At 41.9% G+C, this 21,288-nt stretch overlaps 1 protein-coding gene across 5 annotated transcripts in view; it reads right to left on the minus strand.

The window, feature by feature from the left end:
* Pbx1 (pre-B-cell leukemia homeobox 1) overlaps window positions 1–21,288 on the minus strand; it is a 305,901-nt gene that overhangs the window by 22,517 nt on the left and 262,096 nt on the right. For 2 of the 5 annotated variants that reach the window (XM_005398250.2, XM_013521403.1), the window contains one exon: window positions 9,321–13,057. The exons of 2 other annotated variants lie outside the window; for them this stretch is intronic. In XM_005398250.2, the coding sequence (XP_005398307.1) occupies window positions 12,965–13,057 (93 nt within the window). In that variant the 3' untranslated portion in view covers window positions 9,321–12,964. Of the gene's footprint in view, window positions 1–9,320; window positions 13,058–21,288 lie in introns of those variants that run through there. One more of the 5 variants, XM_005398253.2, reaches the window with a different exon arrangement.

Below are 21,288 nucleotides of genomic sequence, written 5' to 3' on the forward strand. Positions count from 1 at the left end.
TGTGTGTGTGTGTGTGTGTGTGTGTGTGTGTGTGTGTGTGTGTGTGTTGGTTCTGGGCTCCAGTAGTAGTAGTGGAAGAACGTTTCCTGATCCAAATGAAAGGGGGCCTTATTTATCGGAGGTGTTCATCTATTCTTGGCTTAAGGTAGGGAAATATTTTAGTGACATTATTATAAACCCAAGGCTACAAAAGACATCTAGAAGGAACACACCCAGACTACTCTGTCTCTTGGAATTAGACTCACTTGGATTTTCAAGCAGAAATAAGATCCAGCTTTTTTTTTTCTAATTTGTAATTTTGTAATCAAAATATAAGAAGAGGAAAAGTGAATGAGAAATGATAGAAGACATATTGACTGAGCAGAGAGGACAGGAATTTCCTCAGCAGTGGGAAGATCTTATTAGCATTCAGGCTAGATAGATTAAAAAAAAGAAAGAGAGAAAAAAGGAAAAGATAATATGACTATAGCAAACAGTTCTTATCAATGGATCTGAGAAAGAGGACAATATTCTAATTGCTGCTAGCTCAGGGATAGTGATGTACATAGTGAAATATATTGGAGGAATAATCTAATAATAAAGATATTGTAGTATTTACTTTATGCCAGATATTGTTTTAAGTGGTTTGCACATATTATCTCATCTAATCCAACAGCCCTATGACATAGCTGCTAATATTAACTCCATTTTATTGATAAGAAAGTAGAACCCGAGAGATTAATCAATTTATTCAAGATGACATAGATTGTAAGTAGTTGTGATAAAATGACAAATAAGTACAGGATGAGTATCCCTCATCTAAAATGCTTGGGACTAGTAGATATGGTATTTCTTGACTGTCAGAATATTTGTATATAAATAATGAGAAACCCTGAGTATGGGATCTAAATATAAACATGGAATTCATCTACATAACATATATATATCTTCTACTCATAGCCTGAAAGTAATGTTACATAATATTTTTACTGCACATGTGTTTTGACTGTGATCCATCACATGAGGTCAGGTGTGGAATTTTCCATTTGTGAAATTATTGGTGCACAAAAGCTTCACATTTTGGATTTCATATTTTTTGGATGAGATATGCTTAAACTGTATTGGTCTTTGACCTTGATTCTTGGTACAGAGCAACTAAATTCTTTGGAATTTCCTGGATAATGAGAATGACAGGACAGTGCTTTGTTCTAATAAGGTAACAGTTGTTAACAGAAGCTAGATAGCTTCAGAATGGGAGCCCATTGCCAGAAAAATCAAGATCTGATTAGAAGCTTAGAGATTTTACCCTGTCCCCTTAACCTTTATGGTGAGGAGCTGGGGTTGAGTTAATCACTAATGGCCAATGATTTAGTCATTCATGCCTAGGTAACAAAACCTCCACAAAATCTCTAAACAACAAAGTCTGGGAAGCTTCTGACTTGGTGAATACATCCACAGGCAGGGAAGCTAGATGCATCTCCACGTGGACCGTCTCTTCTCAGAACTCTCTTGGACCTCCTCTGGGCTTCACCTAGCTATTTTATCCTTCATCACAAGAAAGTAAATACTTGTGAAGTAAATTCTTGAATCTTGTGAGCTTATTAAGCAATAATATGAGAAATTATTGAGCTTAAAGAGGGAATTGTAGCCTCCAGTTTATAGCTGGTGGTCAGACATGTGAGTGGCCTGGTAATTGTGACTGGTACAAGGAGTGAGGGCAATCTTGTGGTATTGAACCAGTCTCAGAATTGAATTGCATTGTGGGACATCTAGTTGGCTTGAAGAGTTGGTGGCTCTCTCTCTCTCTCTCTCTCTCTCTCTCTGTATATATATATATATATATATATATATATATATATATATATATATATATATATATATATATATAATTTGGTGTCAGAAGTGATTTCAAGAGGAAGCTGACAGTAGCAGAGGTGAGATTCAAAATGCTGTGGTCTGACTATTAAAAGCACAAAGAGAAAACTACCTGGATGAAGATTAATAAGAAGGTACCCAGGAAGAACCCACGACAACAAATAGGAAACCAGTGAGAAACACAGGTTAAGATGTCCTTCTGGATGACTCCCAAGCATTTATTGGGTGATAATGTAAAATATGGACACATGGCAGAGAGAAGATCAGAATAAAACATTTGAACGATTGTTAATAAATTCTAATATAGCAGTTACAGTTCATGGTGAAACAGATGTGTCATGCATTCAGAAGGTGTGACCCCACGAAAAGGGGCCCAGAGAGGCTCCCAGAAAGGTCAAAATCCACTGCATGGAGCCTGTTAGGACATCAATGGCTTAGTGTGAGGATGTCAAGTCGTGGAATGACAGGCAACTTCTCTGTAGAATTGTTGCATTCAAAGACTTGAAGCACAGCAAGATTTACCTGAAATAATGGAAGCTTTGGACAGACCTGGAATCCTTGAAAAAATTTTCCAGATAGAAATTAAAATGTACAATAAGATGACAAATGTCTAGGACCACCAGCAAAGAAAGTGGCCTCTCCATGAGAAAAGAAGAGATGTAAAGAGGGATAAGAGAATGCTAAAAGCTTCTTAACTCTGCCCACCCTTATGGTTAGGAAATGTCTTTGAAGGACTCATGTATCAAAGGCATGGTCTCTGAAGAAGCAGTGAGGGCTCTGATGTCATTGATGGATTAATCTGTTGGTGGGTTTATAATTTGGTGGGCTATTGGGAGGTGAGAGAAACTTGGGAGGTGGGACTCAGTAGGAGGGAGTCAGTCCTTGAGGGCATGCCCATAAGGACTGTATTTGGTGCCCTATCCTTCCTGTCTGCTTCTCAGCCACCATCTTTGCTCCACCACAAGCTTCCTGCTGTCATGCTCTGTCTCACGATGCAAAACAATGGAGCCAGCTGACCGTGCACTGAAACTTCTGAAACAGTAAGCCTAAATAAATATCTCTTCCTTCAAATTGATTCTCTCAGGTATTTGTTTCAGTAATACAAAGCTGACTGATGCGCAGCTTTTACTTAAAGAAGTTGGGGAACAGAAAGAGAAATATTAGGGCAAACTTCAAAGAGTTGTCAGAAAGGAAAGTTTTTGCAGACACTGAAGCAGCATCAGTTACTCAAAGCCTAGGCCTCGAAGAACATGGAAAAGTGGGGCTCTGAGGGGAGAGGTGCTAGGGGAAAGAAAGCCAGGATTCTGTAGTGCCACCAACAGCCTGTGCTCAGGAAATGGAGGTTGAACCCAGCTGAGACAAAGGGAAAGCTCTGGGGCCCTCGCAGTCTGGATGTATCCCAGTGAAGGAAGTAACCAAAGTCACAGTGGTGCAGGATAAACATGTCTGAGATCAGGCATGTGGGACATAAAGGAAAATGACAACATATTCATTTTCAACTTGCAAGTTGATACCAAGGGAAAGAGGGAGCCTCAAGGATGCCTACGGATGCCTGTGGATGAGGGAGCCTATTTTACACTTTTAAATTTTTCACAAAGACATGAATACTTCAAAGGTGATTCTCAGAGAAGAGGAGGTAAAATGCATAGATAGGATTGTTTATTTCCCCCAGGATACAGGAAGCAGGGTGCGAAACTAACCTCTTGTGGCTTGTTTTTTCTCAACATGACAATTGAGTCTAATGAACTGGTATTGTAAAGAGTGAAATAAAGATTTTACTTTTACTTTTTCATGTGCTTTCTTTCCAGCTTTCTCATCAAATTACCACATCTCAGCTACAGTCATTCATTAGTGATATTCATGTGGTACTATGATTTTCATCCTGGCAACTTAATTTTGCTGTAGGAAATTCTGTGGGTAGGGCTGATGCTGGGATTTTGTTTAGATGCTTTCTTAGTTGAGGCTCCTAAATTTCAAGGCCACACATTTGTACCTGTCTGTGACCCATTAGGAACTGGGCTGCCCAGCTGGAGGTGAGCAGTGGGCAACCCAAGCTTCATCTGTACTTACAGCCACTCCCCATAGCTTGCATCACTGCCTGAGCTCCACCTCTGATCAGATCAGTGGTGCTAGAGACTGTCATAGAACTGTGAACTCTACTATGAACTCCACATGTGCATGCTCCACATTGTGGGTCTTTATCTTCTCATGAGAATTTATTTCCTGATGATCTGAGCTGGAGTGAGGCAGTGATGGTAGCACTGGGGAATGTGATTATTATGTACCCAAAACATGTACCAATAAGAAAAGTAACTCCACCACCACGATGAAAAAAATTCATCTTCCATGAAATGAGTCCCACCATGAAAAACTTGGGGATTTCTACTCTAAGTGACTTTCTAGAAAAATTGGAATATGAGAAAGATTCAAGCGGGAGGGTTCAGTTGAACTTTGGAGGGCCTACAACAGCTGCCCAATGCAGGGAGACTGCTCCAGATAACTTCTGGGAAAGCAGTGGGAGCATGTTGTCAGAGAAGGAGCATAAGTAGGAAATCAGAGAGGGAAGAGCTGCTGACTGACATTTCTTTGAAATTTAATTTATAAGACAGAGGAGGATTTTATTTTGAATGCTAAGTTCTCTCTGGGTACTTAATAATGGGAGATTCATATTCAAATGTACTATATAGCACTTGGGCCTTTTATGCTATCAAATCCTGCATGTAGATAACTGTTGAGCTACATGAGAAAGAAGAAAGAGTGAATTTTGGCTCAGGGCACAGTGTAAACTAACAGTAATGAATGAACCCTTCTGATCTATCAGAGTATCCATATTGAATTGTTTCCTTCTTGGGTTCCAGGAAGATAAATAAGGACAATGGTTTTTCAAAGCATGAGCCCTTGGTACTGCCACTGCCACAGCACTCTGTCTCCTCTTTCCCTTCCCAGGCTGCTGAGTGTGGCCTTAGATATCTGCCTAAGGATAAGAACCGTAGATTGCATCTTACTGGCCTCTGAGGTCAGTACATCTACTTTTTTATATGTGCAATGAGCTAGATTGTTTGCAAGGAATGAGAGCAAAGTCCCTATAGTGAAGCTTGCTTCTTTGGCCTGGTTGTCAGGTTCAAACAGCCAGCTTAAAACCTGCTCCTTGAGCTCATCCATGAAGTGATTTAATGAAACAGTTCTACGCCACCCTTCACAGAATGGTGTGAACACAGAAGGGAGGCTATATTCTTTATATCAAACTGGCAGGCAATTGATATTTTGCTGCATTTCTGCTTCCAGAGTGGGGAAGTGGCAGGAACCTGTAGCGATAAGCTTGTAGGAATGCATGGGTGAGAGGCAGGGTGCAAGCTTGTCAGATTTTGTGATTTTAATCTGCTACTGTCTAAATGTTAGTGGCACCCTATACCAGTTATAATGTTGAAAGCTAATGCCAGGTAATGGTGTTCAAAGGTAAAACCTTTGAGACATGATTAAGTCATGAGGGTGGAGACCTTAGGGATGAGATTAGTGCCTCTTCAAGAGATCTGATGGAGCCTCCTTTCCACTTTCAGTATATGAGGACATAGAGGTGCTCTCTGAGAAACAGCAGATTCACAAGAGAGTGAATCTGCTACCCTCTTGCTCTCGGACTTTCTGAACAGTGAGCAATATATTCTTTTGTTTATAGATTACATAGTGTAAGGTATTTTATTACAGCACCCCCAAAGACTAAGATATGACCTATGTGGCCTGAGGAAAATATAGTGCTGTATGAATGTTTTAAGTTTTCAAAAAAAGTTATTGCAATAAAAGACACATTGCCATGGATCTGCCTCAAAAATTTCCCCCTATGAACACTTATTCTATTGATGTTGCCACTTTCTGAGGCAGTTTCGGAAGTTCTCTTTCATGACTGTCTTTATGAGATGTGATAAAAAATGCGGTGAATGTTACTGCCAAGGGCCATTCAGGCTTATAAAAACATTACAGTGTGTCCTCCTCTGCCTTATTCACCAGCTCTAGCACGATGTGACCTCTGACTCTGTCCCAAAGTCAGCATGACCCTGGAAGGTGAGTATGTTCCATGTATTCAGGACAATGAGGCAGCCACAACCGCGCAACTGAAGACTTAGGAAAGAGGACTTCCAGAACTGCTTCAGAAAGTGGCAAGAATGATGGGATACATCTGTTTGAAGTAAGGGGGTATATTTTGACGGGAATGAATGATAATGTGTCTTTTACAGTAATACTTTTAAAATATTAAACATTCACTGTATTTTTCATTACATGCCATCGTCTATTCTCTAGGGTGACTGCTGGCCACCAGACTTGCTCCTCTGAGCCAGCTGTGGAAACACAGGGGTGTGACTTGCTGAAGGTGGGAACAAAGCTGTCTGAACATACCACAGCACTCCCCTCCACTGACTACAGGCTTGGTGCTAAGGCCTAATTTTAGAAAAAAAAAAAAAAAGGGAGAATGTTGGAGAAGATGGGTTTATTTTCTTTTTCATTCTCACTTTCCATAGACAATACACGTCTGTTTCCTCTCACTTAAGGGGCAAGGATGGAGTGAATATCTCTGATCCCCATGGTACTCCCTTCTCCATCATTTCTTTGGAAGAGTAAGAAAGCTGTGTCTGGCTCGATGAGTAGAACTGTTTCCACTTGGAGCAAGTCCAGTCAATTAGATAAGTAGGCAAGCTACGCAAAAGTTACTGTTGAGTATTACTGCCAGAAAGTGGTTGCCTAGCCAATGTTTATATTTCCCGGGTCCCCAGTCAAGCCCCTAGCACTTATATTTAGGAAAGAGTGCAAGAGAGGTCTTGGTCACGGTTTTCAAGAGGTGGGTGAGCTTTCTTCAAACTCTCTTCGGCCACCTCAGTGAAGAAGACCACATATTCCTATGTGGATGAGTCATAAAAGGGAAGGCACTGGATTCCAGAATCACTCCATAGGGAAGAGGCACCCTGAACAGGAACATTTGTCTGAGGCTACTATAGGAGTAAAAAATAAACTTGTATGATATTCGAGGCACTGCACATTTAAGTTTAGTACCCAACACTTTAGCTCTACTGTAAGTAATGAACTAGATGGGGAAGACAGGTCCACGATTCTCTGTGCAATTAGACAAGAGGGTAGTTTGAGCTCTCTTCGCATCCATAAATGTGTACCAATATTTAGATTTGGAGACAGCCAAATCATTAGCAAACAGCTTTTTAGTCAAAAGGCCACTGGGCACTTAGTTTGTCCACTAATAAATGACCAGTTGGTCCCCGATTGGCTTTCCACCTCTTCAGTCTAGTTTCTATGGAGCAGAATCATGACGGAGATAAGGATCGAAATGATTAGTAGCTCAGTTTTAAATTTAGAGGGGCTTTTCCTCCTTCTAGAAGAACGAGAAAGCAATGCTCATTTAGAGCAACAGCAATGCTTTTAAAGAAGAACCTGTCAACAGCCAGATAGGAAGTTCCGTGCACGGGAACTTGGTATTGAAGGCTGATGCATAGACTTGGGTGTGGAAGGGGAAACACCAGTCCTGTAACCTCGAAGGTCAGGAGATCAGTGGGAGCACAGACAAACTGTTGGGAGAGATGCTTCTATGGGATGCATAACGGAAAGCGGGTGTACATCAGATCTATTGGAGTGACAGGTAGGAGATTTCTGAGAACATACACATGAGTGTTACTGGTAACCTGGATTCCTTTCCCTAAAACATCTCTTGGGGACCACAGGTTTTCTTATGACCAGATCACTCCAGGCAAAGAAAAGGAAAGAACAACTAGGCAAAGTCAAGAATACTTCGGGCTTGCCATCACAGACACAGAGAAAAGATGATGCTCGACCTTCCTAGAATACAGCTTATGTTTGTCCCTAAGTAACTCCTTCCTTCCTTCATTGGGTAAGAGGTCCATGAGGTCTTTGCCTCACTGTCATGATATGTAGGTCTTAACACTGTTGATTAGGGCAATGGACCACAATCCACACTAACCCAGATCTTTTTGGGGAGAAGGGAAGTTGCCAACATCTAAGAGAAGAAATTTGCACAAAATACAAATGTATATATATTTTTTGCAACAAAAGAAACTATTTATTTGGAATATGCATTACCAGTACAAATTAGGAGACTGTAAAACCTACACCGTGTTAGTATCATTAGAGAACACAAAAGTTCAAGTTGGAATCAAAAGGGACAGAAGCCTGTGCTCTCACAAAAGCAGAAAAGCTTAAACTTTCAAAACCAAAACAGAGCGGAGCTTTGCAGGTTTATACTCTGAATAACAAGAAATGGGGAGGGGGAGAAAGGTGGGAGATAAAACCAACAGCCAAAGGAAAGCACTTCAAAATGAAAACACCAAAGGAAAGAAAAAAAGTAATAAGAGGGAAAGGGGTTGGGGACATTTTCTTTTAACAAAAGAAAAAAAAAATGTTTACAAAATAATAAAAGTTTCCAGAAAGCTTTGAGCTAGGGATTGAAACCATAAAGGTGATGTGAAAAGCTCGTCCTTATTTTGGTTTGAGTTAAAGAGTGTCATGTATTTGCGTGGGAATGCTTCCTAAAGTGTTGCTCCAAAGTTCGCTGTTTTTTTCATGTTTCTTGCTTGAGCAATATCTACAATTTGTTTCTTCCAGATAATATTGCTTTCTTTTTTCCTGTAACTAATAAAAACATTCCAAACCAATCTGGCTTTGTGATTTGCTTTAAGATGATTTCTAGATCAGAGGTTAATAAGACATGTACCATCAGTTACTCATGCTTAACATTTTAGCATTAAAGCTACAGCATGGAGTCTGGTAATATCTCACCACTTTTTCATCCAAAATCAGGACTTAGGATCAGCAGGCAGACAGGCCAAGGGTCTGCTTCCTGGATTTACTCTATTAAGCCCAGGGTGTCTATTGAACCAGTATCTTCTGCAGGTTCTTTTGGAAGAAAAACCCTCTCTAGTTGGAAAAGGTTTCATGGGATGTTGTTATTAATCAAGGAAAAAGAAAGCACTTGATTGTGATATTCCAAATCAACAAAGGCAAAAACTGCTTCCTACAGTATAAAAAGACCCCTTGGATTATTCCTTGAATTTTTAAAGAACCCAAAGGGGAAACAAGTCCCAGTATATTTTTCCCAGGGACTGCAGGAGTGCCACACATCCGGGAAGTGCAGGTCAGTGATGAGACATCAATATGGTCTTTGTTTCTGTCTTTGACCTCAGCTGAATTCCGAAGCAAAGCAGAACAAGGAAACAGTCTATTCTACCAGTGTCATCTTTTCACATCACCTTGTATACATATTTAATGAACAAAAATAGCAAGATCATAATCCTGACAATTAAAAAAAAGCCCCCCCCATAAACAAACCAAAAAAAGAAAACACAAAACAAAACTTTTTTTGTATTTTTAAGAGCAGGAATAAAGAAAAGAAAAGAATTTATTTCTGGGTCTCAAAGTTAATAAACATAATAATGTGTTAGGTTGTACCTATTATGCTCACTATTCCAACCTTTTTTTTTTTAGTTTACAAAATGAATTACTGTCACTTTTAAACATTGTGAAACAAGAAATGAATGTGCACAACTCGACACTTTTCTAGCATTCTTGAACTAATTCACAAATGCAAGAAAATAAAAGAAAAATGGGGGAAATGATGAATGTAGGTAGTTTGGTGTTAAAAACTAATGCAGGAATGATGCGTATTGTCACAGAAAGAAGGGGGAATCCCCATCTTGTTTTGCGTGCTATGAGGGTCATTTTTAAAATTTTTATTATAAACACTATTAAATTCAGACCGCTTTTTGGTTTTTTTCTTTATCTGAATATACAAGAACATTCATTATCAAATGTTCATCATCAATACTACAAAGAACAAGACACAAGTCGCAAGAAACAATGGAAAATGTTAATAAAGCTGAAAGAATTGTTGAGTATTTTTTTGTTTTTTTTAAGTTTTTTTTAAATTTGAGTTTCTGTAGTTTCATCTTTTTTGGTATCGAAGTCAGGTTTTTCTGGGCAGAAAAATAAAGAGCAGAAGGGAAGTGGGGGACAAGGTGTGAGAAAAGGCAACTAGCAAACAAAGAACCATCACAGAAAAATAAAAAAAATAAATCAAAAGAAGGTGCCACTTGGCCAGAGTACTGCCCAGGAGTCAATTCCCTGCCAGAAGGAGGAGTTAGGAATGGAAAGAAGGATACAATGAAGAATTACAGGTGGGCAAATCCCAGGTCTATTATCATTTCCTGGGGGAAAATTGCTGTCAGTGAAAAGGGTGCACTCCCATCTTCATTAAAAAATGAAGAAATCCCTGGGCACCTATTGGTGTCTTGTGGGATTGACCTACTACCTATTCCCAGGGACTGTGTTTCCAGAGGCATGCTCTTCCCATCCCACCCTTCAACTGCCACTGGGAGCTCCAGGTAATGTGGAGAGGTCTGTGGCTGCCATGTTGGACATGACTGCGGGCTTGAAGGGGAGAAATGTGAGAATGATGTTGGACATAAAGCGGAGCTGGTAAAGTGCTGGGTGGGGAAATACTGTGAGAGGTTACCACCAGTGCAAACTGCTGCTCAGGGTGGGGTAGAGGGTACTGCCTGTGCAAATGTAGCACTGCTCTGATATTTTTCATTAACTTAATGTGACAATCATTCAACCAGTGGGAGTCATTCTTCTTGTTTCCAAGAGAAACTTTCTGTGTTCCTTATATACTTTGCCCTGTCATATGATGTGATCCAACTGTATTCCTGTATACTTCCCATGTGTTCCTGCCCCTAAGACAAACTTCTCCATAGTTATCACTGGAGTTGTTACAAAGATGTGCCTTTTAGGCAACCTATCCATCTAGCCCTGTTATGAATATAGGCTAGGCTAGTAGACATAGTCTTCCTAGTATCCTTGGTCATCTAGGCATAACTGCATTTTGCCTAATATTTACTTTTTTATTTTCTTCAAATACACAAATTATGTTTCTTAGGTAGCATCCCCGTCTTCTCCAAGCACACACAGAGGAGGAGTGTTCATTATTGTAGTAGTACGCAGACTTTTCACAACCTTATTGTCTGGACATCCTTACCCTTGAGGATCTCCTAAACTTCTGTGGAAGCCTCTCAAGCATAGTGGATGTGATAGGGGTCAGCTGCTTGTAAGGCCACCTATTGGATTCAAGTAGAAATAGAACTGGTCCTATTGTTCTAGTTGGGAAGCTTTCTTCAATTCTAAGAAACCAAACAGACCCAAACCAAACCAACCCCCACCTCAAAGCTAAATAAAAAATAAAAAATAAAGAACCTCTTTATCATTATGGCGATGACATCAGGGTCCAGATGTTAACCAGAAGTTAGAACAAGAAAACCACTTATTGTCCTGATAGAGCACAAACCAGTTTATCTTAGGGATGTTACCTCCCCTAACTTCACATTTTCAGATTGGTTATGAATGCATTCAAGTTATTCAGTCTCTCACATGCCCGTTGGTGAGCCACACAGAATAATTCCCACTTTACAGATGAAGACAGTTGGGCACCAGAAGATTTTACCACCTCTTACTTAATAAAGTGATAGAGCTGCCATCCATATTGCTGGCAGAATTGGTGATAAAGAATGTCAGCTCAGGTGACATCGGAGAATACCTTTCTGGCATATGCTATTGTCTCTTCGATATCCCCAGGGAATACAAGTCAGCGTGATGACTTTGATGAAAGCATTATGACCCCTACCCCATGCCTTTCATGTCATCAAATTAAGCTAGCAAAAAGTTCACTTAAACCACATTCTAACACCACTTTTTCCTCCAGAGGAAAAGGTCAGGATCAAGAACTTGATGCAGTAGAATCCTTTGGATAATTAATATAATGTGCCTTATAGTAAACCAAAAATAAAATAAGCGTATTTGTAAGCACTGTGTATGGCTCCCTGAGACCTCCAAAAGTAGTAAGAACGGGAGTAGATGACCCTGGAAACATGACCTTCATCACAAGAAAGTCCTGGGCAATCTACACTGGTAAATGTGTGCTGGTGGGCCTGCTGGTCCTAGACGCTCCAGGCACATATTGCTTCTCTGTGTCAGCGACCTTTACTTGGAGCTGCTAATTGTCCCTCATAAGCGTACCGGAGAGAGTGCTATACTGCTAACGTATGCATTTGCACATGGTGTCTTGGGAAGGTAGTAAAGGTGTGGGAGTGTGCATGTATCCCCATGTGTGTGCACAGGCGTGAAGGGCAGTGGAGGGTTTCGGGGTCAGAACCTTCTACTCCTCACTGATGCCTTCATCACTATGCCTCACTGAGGCCTGGTTGGCAGTCAGATTTGAACACTGCTTCCTAAGTATGCAATGGTCTCCAAAGACCGTGCCTCTCAAACTGGGAGCCGTGGTGAGGAGTGGGAGAAAGTCTGTAGGAATTTTGCCCTTCCTGTTCCTCCTGCCCTCCCCTGCTATCTGACTCCCTGCCTGGGAATCCACCTGGTAGAGCTGAGACTGGAAAGAGGGGTAGCTGGAGAAGCCCACCTATGGCAGTCCCCAGGGAATATCTGGGGCTGGGAAGAAAGAGGCCAGAGTTCCAATCAGGATTGTCCCCAGGGAGGAGGAGCAAGAGGTGACAGGGAGGCCTGGGATGAGGAGGGCAATGTGGCATATTCCTGCTAAGAGGTAGTGAGAATAACAAGAGAAACAGAGAAGGACTGCCTGTTAACATGGGGAGAGAAGGATCCGAGGGAGGCAAATTTGGTTCCTCAAACCACCAGCATGAAAACATACAAACGCTTTTATTATTTTCTTTGTAATTTTTTTTTCCTCTTTAAATTCCTCTAATTGTTGAAAATATCCTTCAGTGATGTGATGGAGGGCAGGGACCCCAGGAGGCTAGAACAGAGGAGAGCAGGCAGGGAAGATGACGGAAACGAGGCTGAGAGCTGGAGGCAGGGGAGGGTGGCTTCTACCCAGAAAAAAAGGGAAGAGAGTATAAAGAAGTGTCCAGATTGGCTGAAATAGCATCCCAAAGAAGAGAAGAGAAGGAGACTCTTATTGTGTTTGCTGATTGCTTCGACCTCCAGTCTGACCGCTTCAGCGTTGGGAGAGAAACCCTCCCTCCTGCCCCTGCCCCAACTGGGGCACAGGGTCAGCCGGGATGCGATTGCTGGGAGATCAGTTGGAGGTATCAGAGTGAACACTGCCAGGGCCTTCTGTAGGGGAGGTCACTGATGAAGGGGTAGTAGCATCCTGCCAACCTCCATTAGCCTAGAAGGGAAAAAGGGAGAGAAGTCAGTTCTCTGATTGGGTGGTTGTTCTGAGCAGACAATGACAATGAGGCAACTTGTGGAAAGGACCTAGCGCAGTGTGTAGCACAGGGGGACACTCATTACTGCTGCTAATAATACTCCCCCCACCCATGGGTGATTCAGGTTCTCCCAGGGAGCCTTTGGGCACAAGGCTAGCCCTCCCATGTGTGTGATGCACCTGAACTTCTCAAAGACCTCTTGATTCAGTCCCAGCCATTGATAGAATGATACTATTCTCAAAGTCAAGAGATCTGAGGGGCGGTTTTGTGGTTTGGTTCCCACCCTGACTCTTGGTAACAAACAGATCTTGACAACAGTGAAGCTCCTTCACCTCTTTGCCCTTGGACTCCTTATTTGAAAAATAAGAAAGGCGGCCCAAAAGCTTTCTGAGGTCCTTTCTACCTCTGTGTATTCTAGGCTTATAGGATTCCAGGTCCCTGTCTATGCGAAGTTCTGTACTAGAAGCTCTTAAGTATATGATGATGAGCGAGCTAAGGTTCACATCCTCAAGGAAGAGGGTCAGACAAGGCCATGAATGAACTATAACTCAAAGCAGAACCTAACAACCAGCAAAGCCCCAGTCTTAGGAAGGTTGCAGTAAAGACTAGTGACACTGTAACTATTGAAGCAGGAACTGCTGGACCTCATGGAGGAGATATTCACTCAAGTAAGCCTTGAGAAACAGAGGGTGGCCCTGGGGAACATGACAGGTAAAATAGGGTGACCAAGGCTGTAGGACTCGTCTCTGTGAATGTGTTGGAAAGGCAGCAAGACTGATCTTCAGAAGTCATTTTTCTAAAGCTCTAGATCTAGAAGCAGCCACAACAATGGAATTGTTCTACAAGGATTCATTTAGTGACCAGTACTTTAAAAGACCATCCCAGAATGAAAATAGTCAAAAAGATTTGCCATAGTGGTTAATTCATGGTGCACAGTTCATAATTGTGCATATGTTTTCAAGGCAATAAGTATAATTGTCCTAAAATGTCTTTTTCCACCAGTCACCCTGTTCTTCAAACTCTGGACATGTTAATGTTGAACAAAGCAAGTCTTACATATTCATGGTAAATATATTTTCTATTGTACTTTCATTTTATTTTTTGAAAAATTTGGAGTGGAAGGGGCAGGAATTACTATTCCCACTTGGGCAGGAGCAACACTTCCACTCTGGTATAATCCATAGCATGCAAGAAACGACCTAGCACCTAGTAGGGGTTAACAAATGTCTGTTCATCTTTCATTCATGGACAAGCAGAGGTGTAGGAGAAAATCAGCCTTCCTGCTCCATGACTGAGACACATCACAGGCCTTCTAACCCCTGGATCTGGCTCTCATTTTTCTCCTTTTTTTTTTTTTACCTATTTGGTTTTCTTTGTCATTGGCTAATGCAAATGATACTTCAATTCCCCAGGAAAGCCAGGTTTTCATTCAGAGTAGCTCTCAACAGTCACTTTAGCAAGAGGGTAGATTTTGTGGTCTTTCCTTATTGAAGGGCAAATATGGGTTCCAACAGGCAAGCATTCATCTTGGGTAATGCCAAGAATGTGTCTCCTACACCATAGGTCCATAAATAACTGCCCTCAAACTCCAGTCTCCCAGCTTCTAATCCCATCAGTTGCTCCTCCGCCCCTACTTGGCCCTGTTGGGAGCCCTTTCCCTGTTGTTTGTGATAAGGATATCCAACAGAAGACAATGAGAGGAAAATGAGAATTCCTTCCTTCATGAGAGAAGGCTTTTTCATCTTCTTGAGGCCAAGACCCTGCAGTATAATTCAAATTGAGAACAGAATGAGTTCAAATTCATAATGCTGGTGTATCATGGAGAGATGATATTTTTGTCTCCCTCCCCAACCACAAATGTATATATTCTGGTGCCATTTCACATTGATTGAGAACAGAGGTTATACTTATTTCTTAACTGTAGAAAAACTTTTAGCACATTATCTTTTTTGTGTAAAGTAAGATATGCTTATCATTAATATTTGGAAAACAGGCATAAAGAAGGACATATTCAACACCCATAATTTTACTACTCAGAGATAATTACTGTTAGCATTTTGATATCTGTCTATCTCAATAATCCTTTTATGTGCTTATGTTTACCAGATAGTTATATGGGTAGATAAATAATAGATGATAGATAGATAGATAGATAAAGAGATAAATGATATGGGTGGGGTGTGTGTGGGGCGTGAATTGTACTGATGTGTGGGCTGACTGAAAAGCATGGAATTTTAAGGAAATTTGATAAAGATTCTTTAAGTACAAGTTCATGAAGCAGGGCTGGGGACATAGCTCAGTGGCACAAGTGCCTGCCTGGCAAGCCCAAGGTCCTGAGTTCAATTTCTGGAATCAATGAAGAAAAACTTCATGAAGCAGTGTAAAATACTACTGAAAGGAAAAGAAAAAGCCAAAGTTGTATATTTTAGGATCAACCTTGCATGAAACAAGTAGCTAAGGAAACCCTATAAAAAATAAGTTGAGCATTCATGTCATGGTATATGTCACAAAGAGGTTTCATTACATTGGTCACAAATCACTACTAGTAACCACTATCTAATTCCACTAAAGTAACAACAATTGGTGCCCTGCAAGGAAGTTATGAGTAAAGAAAATGAACTCTGCAGTGCTTCATCAGGAAGAAGTGGGCCCAGAAGGTTCTGGGAGACTTCTTTCTGAGTTATCTCTGGGCTGAAATAACTCAAAAAGTAGACATTTGAACTGTTCTTAAAAGTTGTACTTTCTTAGGCCAGTGCATAAGATGCCAAGAGGGTACAGAGAACTCACAGACAGCAGAGGCAGGGACTTCAACCAGATATCAGAACTCACATTTGAAGTATGCCTGGTGAAGAAAATATATAGAACACCCTACCAAAATCAAATACATACAATAAACTTCTATAGCTTTTTCCACCCCTCCGCCACCCAGAAAAACAGAGATACAAATGTGAGCATGCATACCCACCTCAAACTGGGCATCACCCCTGTGTGTCCGAGACCCTCCTAGTCAGCCCCCAAGAGTCTTATATTCCTGCTACCTGAGCACAATTGTGGGTCACTCTTTCCCAGGATATCCTAACCATAAAACCCTATTTGTTGCCAAATTTAGGTTACTGAAGTCTACGGGGTCCAAGTACACAAACACAAGTGCTTTGTAGAACCAGCATTTCCAACACTAGGAGACATGGAAGGACTCTTTTCTCTGGAGGTGTTTTATACCATCTACACTGCTGGCTGCCAGTGCTGCTAAAACCAGCAAGAGATCAGACAGTGCAAGCAAATTTAACTTCCTAGTTTCCCGTAAATCACTTTGGCTTCTTCAGCTGGATCATTCCCGCTTTAATGTAAGGCATTCAGAGGCTGCACTGTCTTGGGAAACAGCTGACCTCACTTACTTGCCTAGGTAGCCCTGGGGACCAATTCCTTCCCTCTTCCTCCACTGCGGGTGAATATTAAGTAGGAAGCTCCGCCTTTGTGTGTTTATCTCTGAGCACAGTGAGAGAGTAGAGGATGCTCTCATTAACAACTGTTCAGGGGTGGCGGGAAGCGAGACTCTCATTTTTCTTTTGCAACTGCACTTCCCCCTTCATTCTCTGATGCAAAATACTCTGTGGACTGGATCTAATCTCCAAAACACTAAAGTCAGAAACTATCCTGAGGGGTTCAAGGGCTGGGAGGGAGAATCTGCAAAAGCAAAAGTGTCCTCAGAAATCATTCCTAAGGAGGAGAGGAAGAGAGGCTACCCCTGATTCTACAAGTAATCCTGCGCCCAGGGCAAGCATGGGTCAGCTGACTCCTAATTCTGACAGATGAAGTCTCAAGCAAGTAGAGCAGCTCCACCTGGAGCTCCATGGATGCAGCCACTAAGAGGACAACACACAGCATCTTTCCACAATAAGAAACCTGGGTTTTCAAAGCTCTCATTAAAGATAGTTGGGAATAGGGGCTGGGGACTTAGCTCAGTGGCACAGCACCTGCCTGACAAGCGCAAGGTCATGAGTTCGATTCCCAGTACTGGGAAAAAAAAAAAGATAGTTGGGAATAAAACATTTCAGAACAAAGAGTATTTGTATAGCCTACTCTAATGAATTTGCCACATAATTTGCTATATACCAAATCTTGCAAGAACCCTGTTTAAGGATAAGGCAAAACATGCCTGTCTGAGGAGGAGAGTCTACATGGTTTCCCTGACAAAACAGAAGGTGCAGAATTTAGGAGAAGCTGGGCATAGTGGTGCTCACCTATAGCCCCAAAACTGAGAGGCTGAAGCAGGAGAATCACGAGTTTGAGGCCAGCCTGGGCTATGCAGTGAGTTCAAAGCCAGCCTGAACTTCACAGCAAGATCATGTCTCAAAAATTTGAAAGAATTACAACTGAAACTATGACCTCTATCTTCTCTGCCACCTCTTTCAACCAGAACAGCGCCTCCTGCAGCTGCCCCTCCCTAGCTGTTGTGGACCCAGCAGCGCTTTTAGCCCAGCACTCTGCCTGCTGAGCTGAGAAGTGCCTGTCCCATCTCTTCTTCTTCATGCTCTTCCTCTGTGCTTACCTTAGCAGCACGCTGTTGATGCAGAGAATTCATCACCTGATGTGACAGCCCAAGTGAGCCTGGCACTAAGAAACTCTCATTTGCAACCCAGAAATACGCTGAGATGCCACAAACCAGCTGATGTCAGCACAGAGTTGAGCTGGATCTGCATACGGGCCAGATGCCGTTACCAGAGATGGCTTTGGTGGGGGTGAGATGTACGTGCTCCAGGCCCTCAATCACCAGGTGCTGGTGGGGCTGGCCAGTGGGGAAAACAAAGAGACACAGATCCTCTCTTCCCATCTATGTGCATGCACACACACACACACACACACACACACACACACACACACAAATACACACACGCACACATACTGTATACAACATATCCTGGAGACATCGGCTAACATAGTAGAACCCCACTTTAGGTTCATCACTTTTCTCTCAGCCTAAGAGAACTGTATTTTCCTGGTATACATAACACTCTCCCTAGATCACACAGTGTGCACTTACCAGGAGATGCTTCAGGATCAAGAGATGCTACTGGAAAGGCCTGTAAGGGCTGTTTTCTGATTCATAATTTCTCTGGGAACTTTACACTGGTAAGCAGATCTATAGCCACTCTCACTTTCCTCCAGTCCTATTTGTAGCTGCTACCAGAGGGGGTCTTTCAAAAATGCAGTTGTGATCATGGCACCTCTTTATTTAAATCTTCAATGGCTTCCCAGTGGCTTCAATGAGCGTCAGTGTCCTCATCAAGTCTACAGTGTCCGCATCCTTGATTACACCTACTCCTCAAACAACAGTCTCATTTAATCCTTCACTCATCTCTGCCTGCTCAGGAATTCCTAGAACAGAGCAGGCCTGCTTCTTTCCCTTTGTAAACAGTGCTCTCATTCCTCTAGTTACATCCATGAACTTTGTGTCTGTTTTTCAAGATTGAGTTCAAGTATCCTTGCCACTCTACCTGTCACCTGGCAATGTCTCCTTCTCCCACAGGCTCCCCAAAACAACACCTGAGCTGCCATATTGCATTAGTTATTTCACGTGACTGTCTCACCCACCAGGCTAGAGATCAAGATAATGGAGTTTATCTTTTTTTTTTTTTTTTGGTTTTTGGTTTTTTGCCGGTACCGGGAATCGAACTCACGACCTTGCTCTTGCCAGGCAGGCACTGTGCCGCTGAGCTAAATCTCCAGCCCCAATGGAGTTTATCTTTGATCCAAAGTGCCTATCACAGTGTCTGACACATCTCAGACCTTGATAAATGATACATTTAGTGGCACTATAACATTCATTCTCCACTAAAGAAGGACATATGGTATAAGGTTCAATCTAACTACATGTACGTAGCTGTGGACATCTAGAATATATGCAAAAAGCAAAGCAGAAGCAAGTCCCATTTTCTGGGTAACTTTTGCATTAAGCAAATGGCCATTAGGGAGGTCCAGTACTTCATAGCTTATTCCAAACAAATAGCTATGATTAATATTTATACTGCTCTGTTTTGTTTTCAGGGAAATGGTTGACAAGGACATTGAATCTTGGCTGTTGCAATGCCACAGCCTCACGCACTATCTCAGCAAGAAGCGCTGTCCACAGGACACTGGAGGAAGGACGACATCCCACCCTAAATCAGATCAGCCCTGTGCCACCATCTCAGGCACAACAGGAACTCAAAAAATGTAACGAAAGACCACAGCCCCCAAATGGCCTATCCGGAACTGTCTCACTATCTTTTCTCTTTCCAGGGCTGAGACCCTTCTGTCATGGGATCTGGTAATGAAGATGGCATATAAAATATAAGATACCTCATTAAGTTTGGAGTTTTGATAAACAACAAGTCAGGGTTTTAGCATAAGCGTGCTGCATACAATACTTCCTCTGACTAAATCTGCTGGCTTCATCTGTACCCTCAGAAGAAATCTCCTGGACTGGTTTGGTCCATAGGTAACTCAGAATCACTTTTATTGCTTGTCTCACTTTGACCTTTTATATCAATATCTTCACACAGGAACATGTTATGGCTGTCTCTACCAAACCCATACCTAGCTTCTACTTAATTTCCTGCTATTTATTGCAGTTCCTTTAAGATTAAAACAATGACTTGCTTTTGGAAGTGAATCTTCCTGTAGACCTTCAGCTCATCAACCACTCCCTGCTATCACATTTCCTGTAAGTCAGTCCTCTGCCTAGACCATCTCATCCTGTTGCTGGCTCTTGGATTCCTGTTTCTGTGACCCCTTGACTGCTGGAGGTATCCTCTTTGATTGCCACCTACCGCTAGCTCCGACCCTGGAAGCTGTGCCTCAGTATTACAGTTCACACCTCTGGGTGCTGTGGCTCCCACCACAACTTCTTCAGCCCCATGATGTTGCTGTATGGTCTACAGTGCTCAGAAAGATCAGCAGTGCAATCAGCCATTTCTGGTAGAGAATAGATACCCTTGCTGCAAAGACTTTTGGAGTTTAAACTGCTGCAAAGAAATAATTGATTCCCCATTGCCAAAGTGAGATCCTTTGCTACTCTACAGACATGTTGGGTAAGAGTTTCTTGCCTGGCCATCGCCTCTGGATTCTTGGTGTGAACCCACACTGTCTTTCAAGATTCAGCTTGGGAGTCACTTCCTTTTTGTGGATTTCTTCAAGACTCAGTATCACCTGCTTTTCTAAATTCTACTACAACTGACTTTTTGACCCTTCATCTTGACATTTAATCGCATGCAGCTTCTATTTACCTTTTTAAATCTCCATGTCAGCAGCAGATATTTTTTCTACTGTAATTGTTTCTTTTCTTATCCTGGAAATATATATTCAGTGCATACTTTGTGCTATATACTGGGCAAAGAGTGATAAAACACAGTTTTTAAAAAGTGTAGTTTCTGATCTCAAGGAGTTTATTGCTTAATGGGAAAGAGCCTTCTTTCTTGGTAGATCATCAAAAGAACATATGTAGAGTCTCGATGGTTATAAGTGTCAGGAGAGAATACAAAACAGTGATCTTATTGAGGCTTCTGCACGTCAGCCTGCAGGTGAACAGACATTAGACAAAAAGTGGGTTGAATAGCTCTTGAGGCAGATTAAAAAGAAGCCCGTGCAAAGGCTCTAAAGAAGGCCAGAAATAAAGGAGCACAGCATGGGGGTGAGAAAGACGGCACCAAAGAGTGGTAGGACCCAATCACGCTTGGACTTAAAGGCCATACAGAGGGCTCCCTTGATTATTAACCTCTGTGATACAGTAAATCATACAAGAAGCAATAAGAGAATAAGGAACATGTCTGACACACTAGCTGCTCAACTAAACTCTTCAACTGAATGCATGAAGACATGAAAGCTTTGAAGGCTTCCGTGGGTGTCCTGCAGCCCACAGGGACCCTGGCTACAGCAGCCCATTACAACTGCACAGCTAGGCAGGAAGGACCAAAAACATATAATGGTACATTAACCTAGTGTGAACTCATTCCTGCTTCTCAGGACAGGAAACTAGAACTCAAAAACTAGGACCTACCAAATTTAGTTCCCACTATGTGCCACTGCTTTTCAGTAGCTTCAGTCATCTGAGTGTGTGCTCAACCCATGCAAAGTGGCTGCTGACAACATATGCTTTTTGGTGCTCCAGAGGGGAATCTTTGTGTTGAGCAGTAGATGGTAGAACATATAGATG

Source organism: Chinchilla lanigera, unplaced genomic scaffold, assembly GCF_000276665.1.
Source record: "Chinchilla lanigera isolate Chin_1 unplaced genomic scaffold, ChiLan1.0 scaffold00061, whole genome shotgun sequence".
Classification (NCBI taxonomy): Eukaryota; Metazoa; Chordata; class Mammalia; order Rodentia; family Chinchillidae; genus Chinchilla; species Chinchilla lanigera.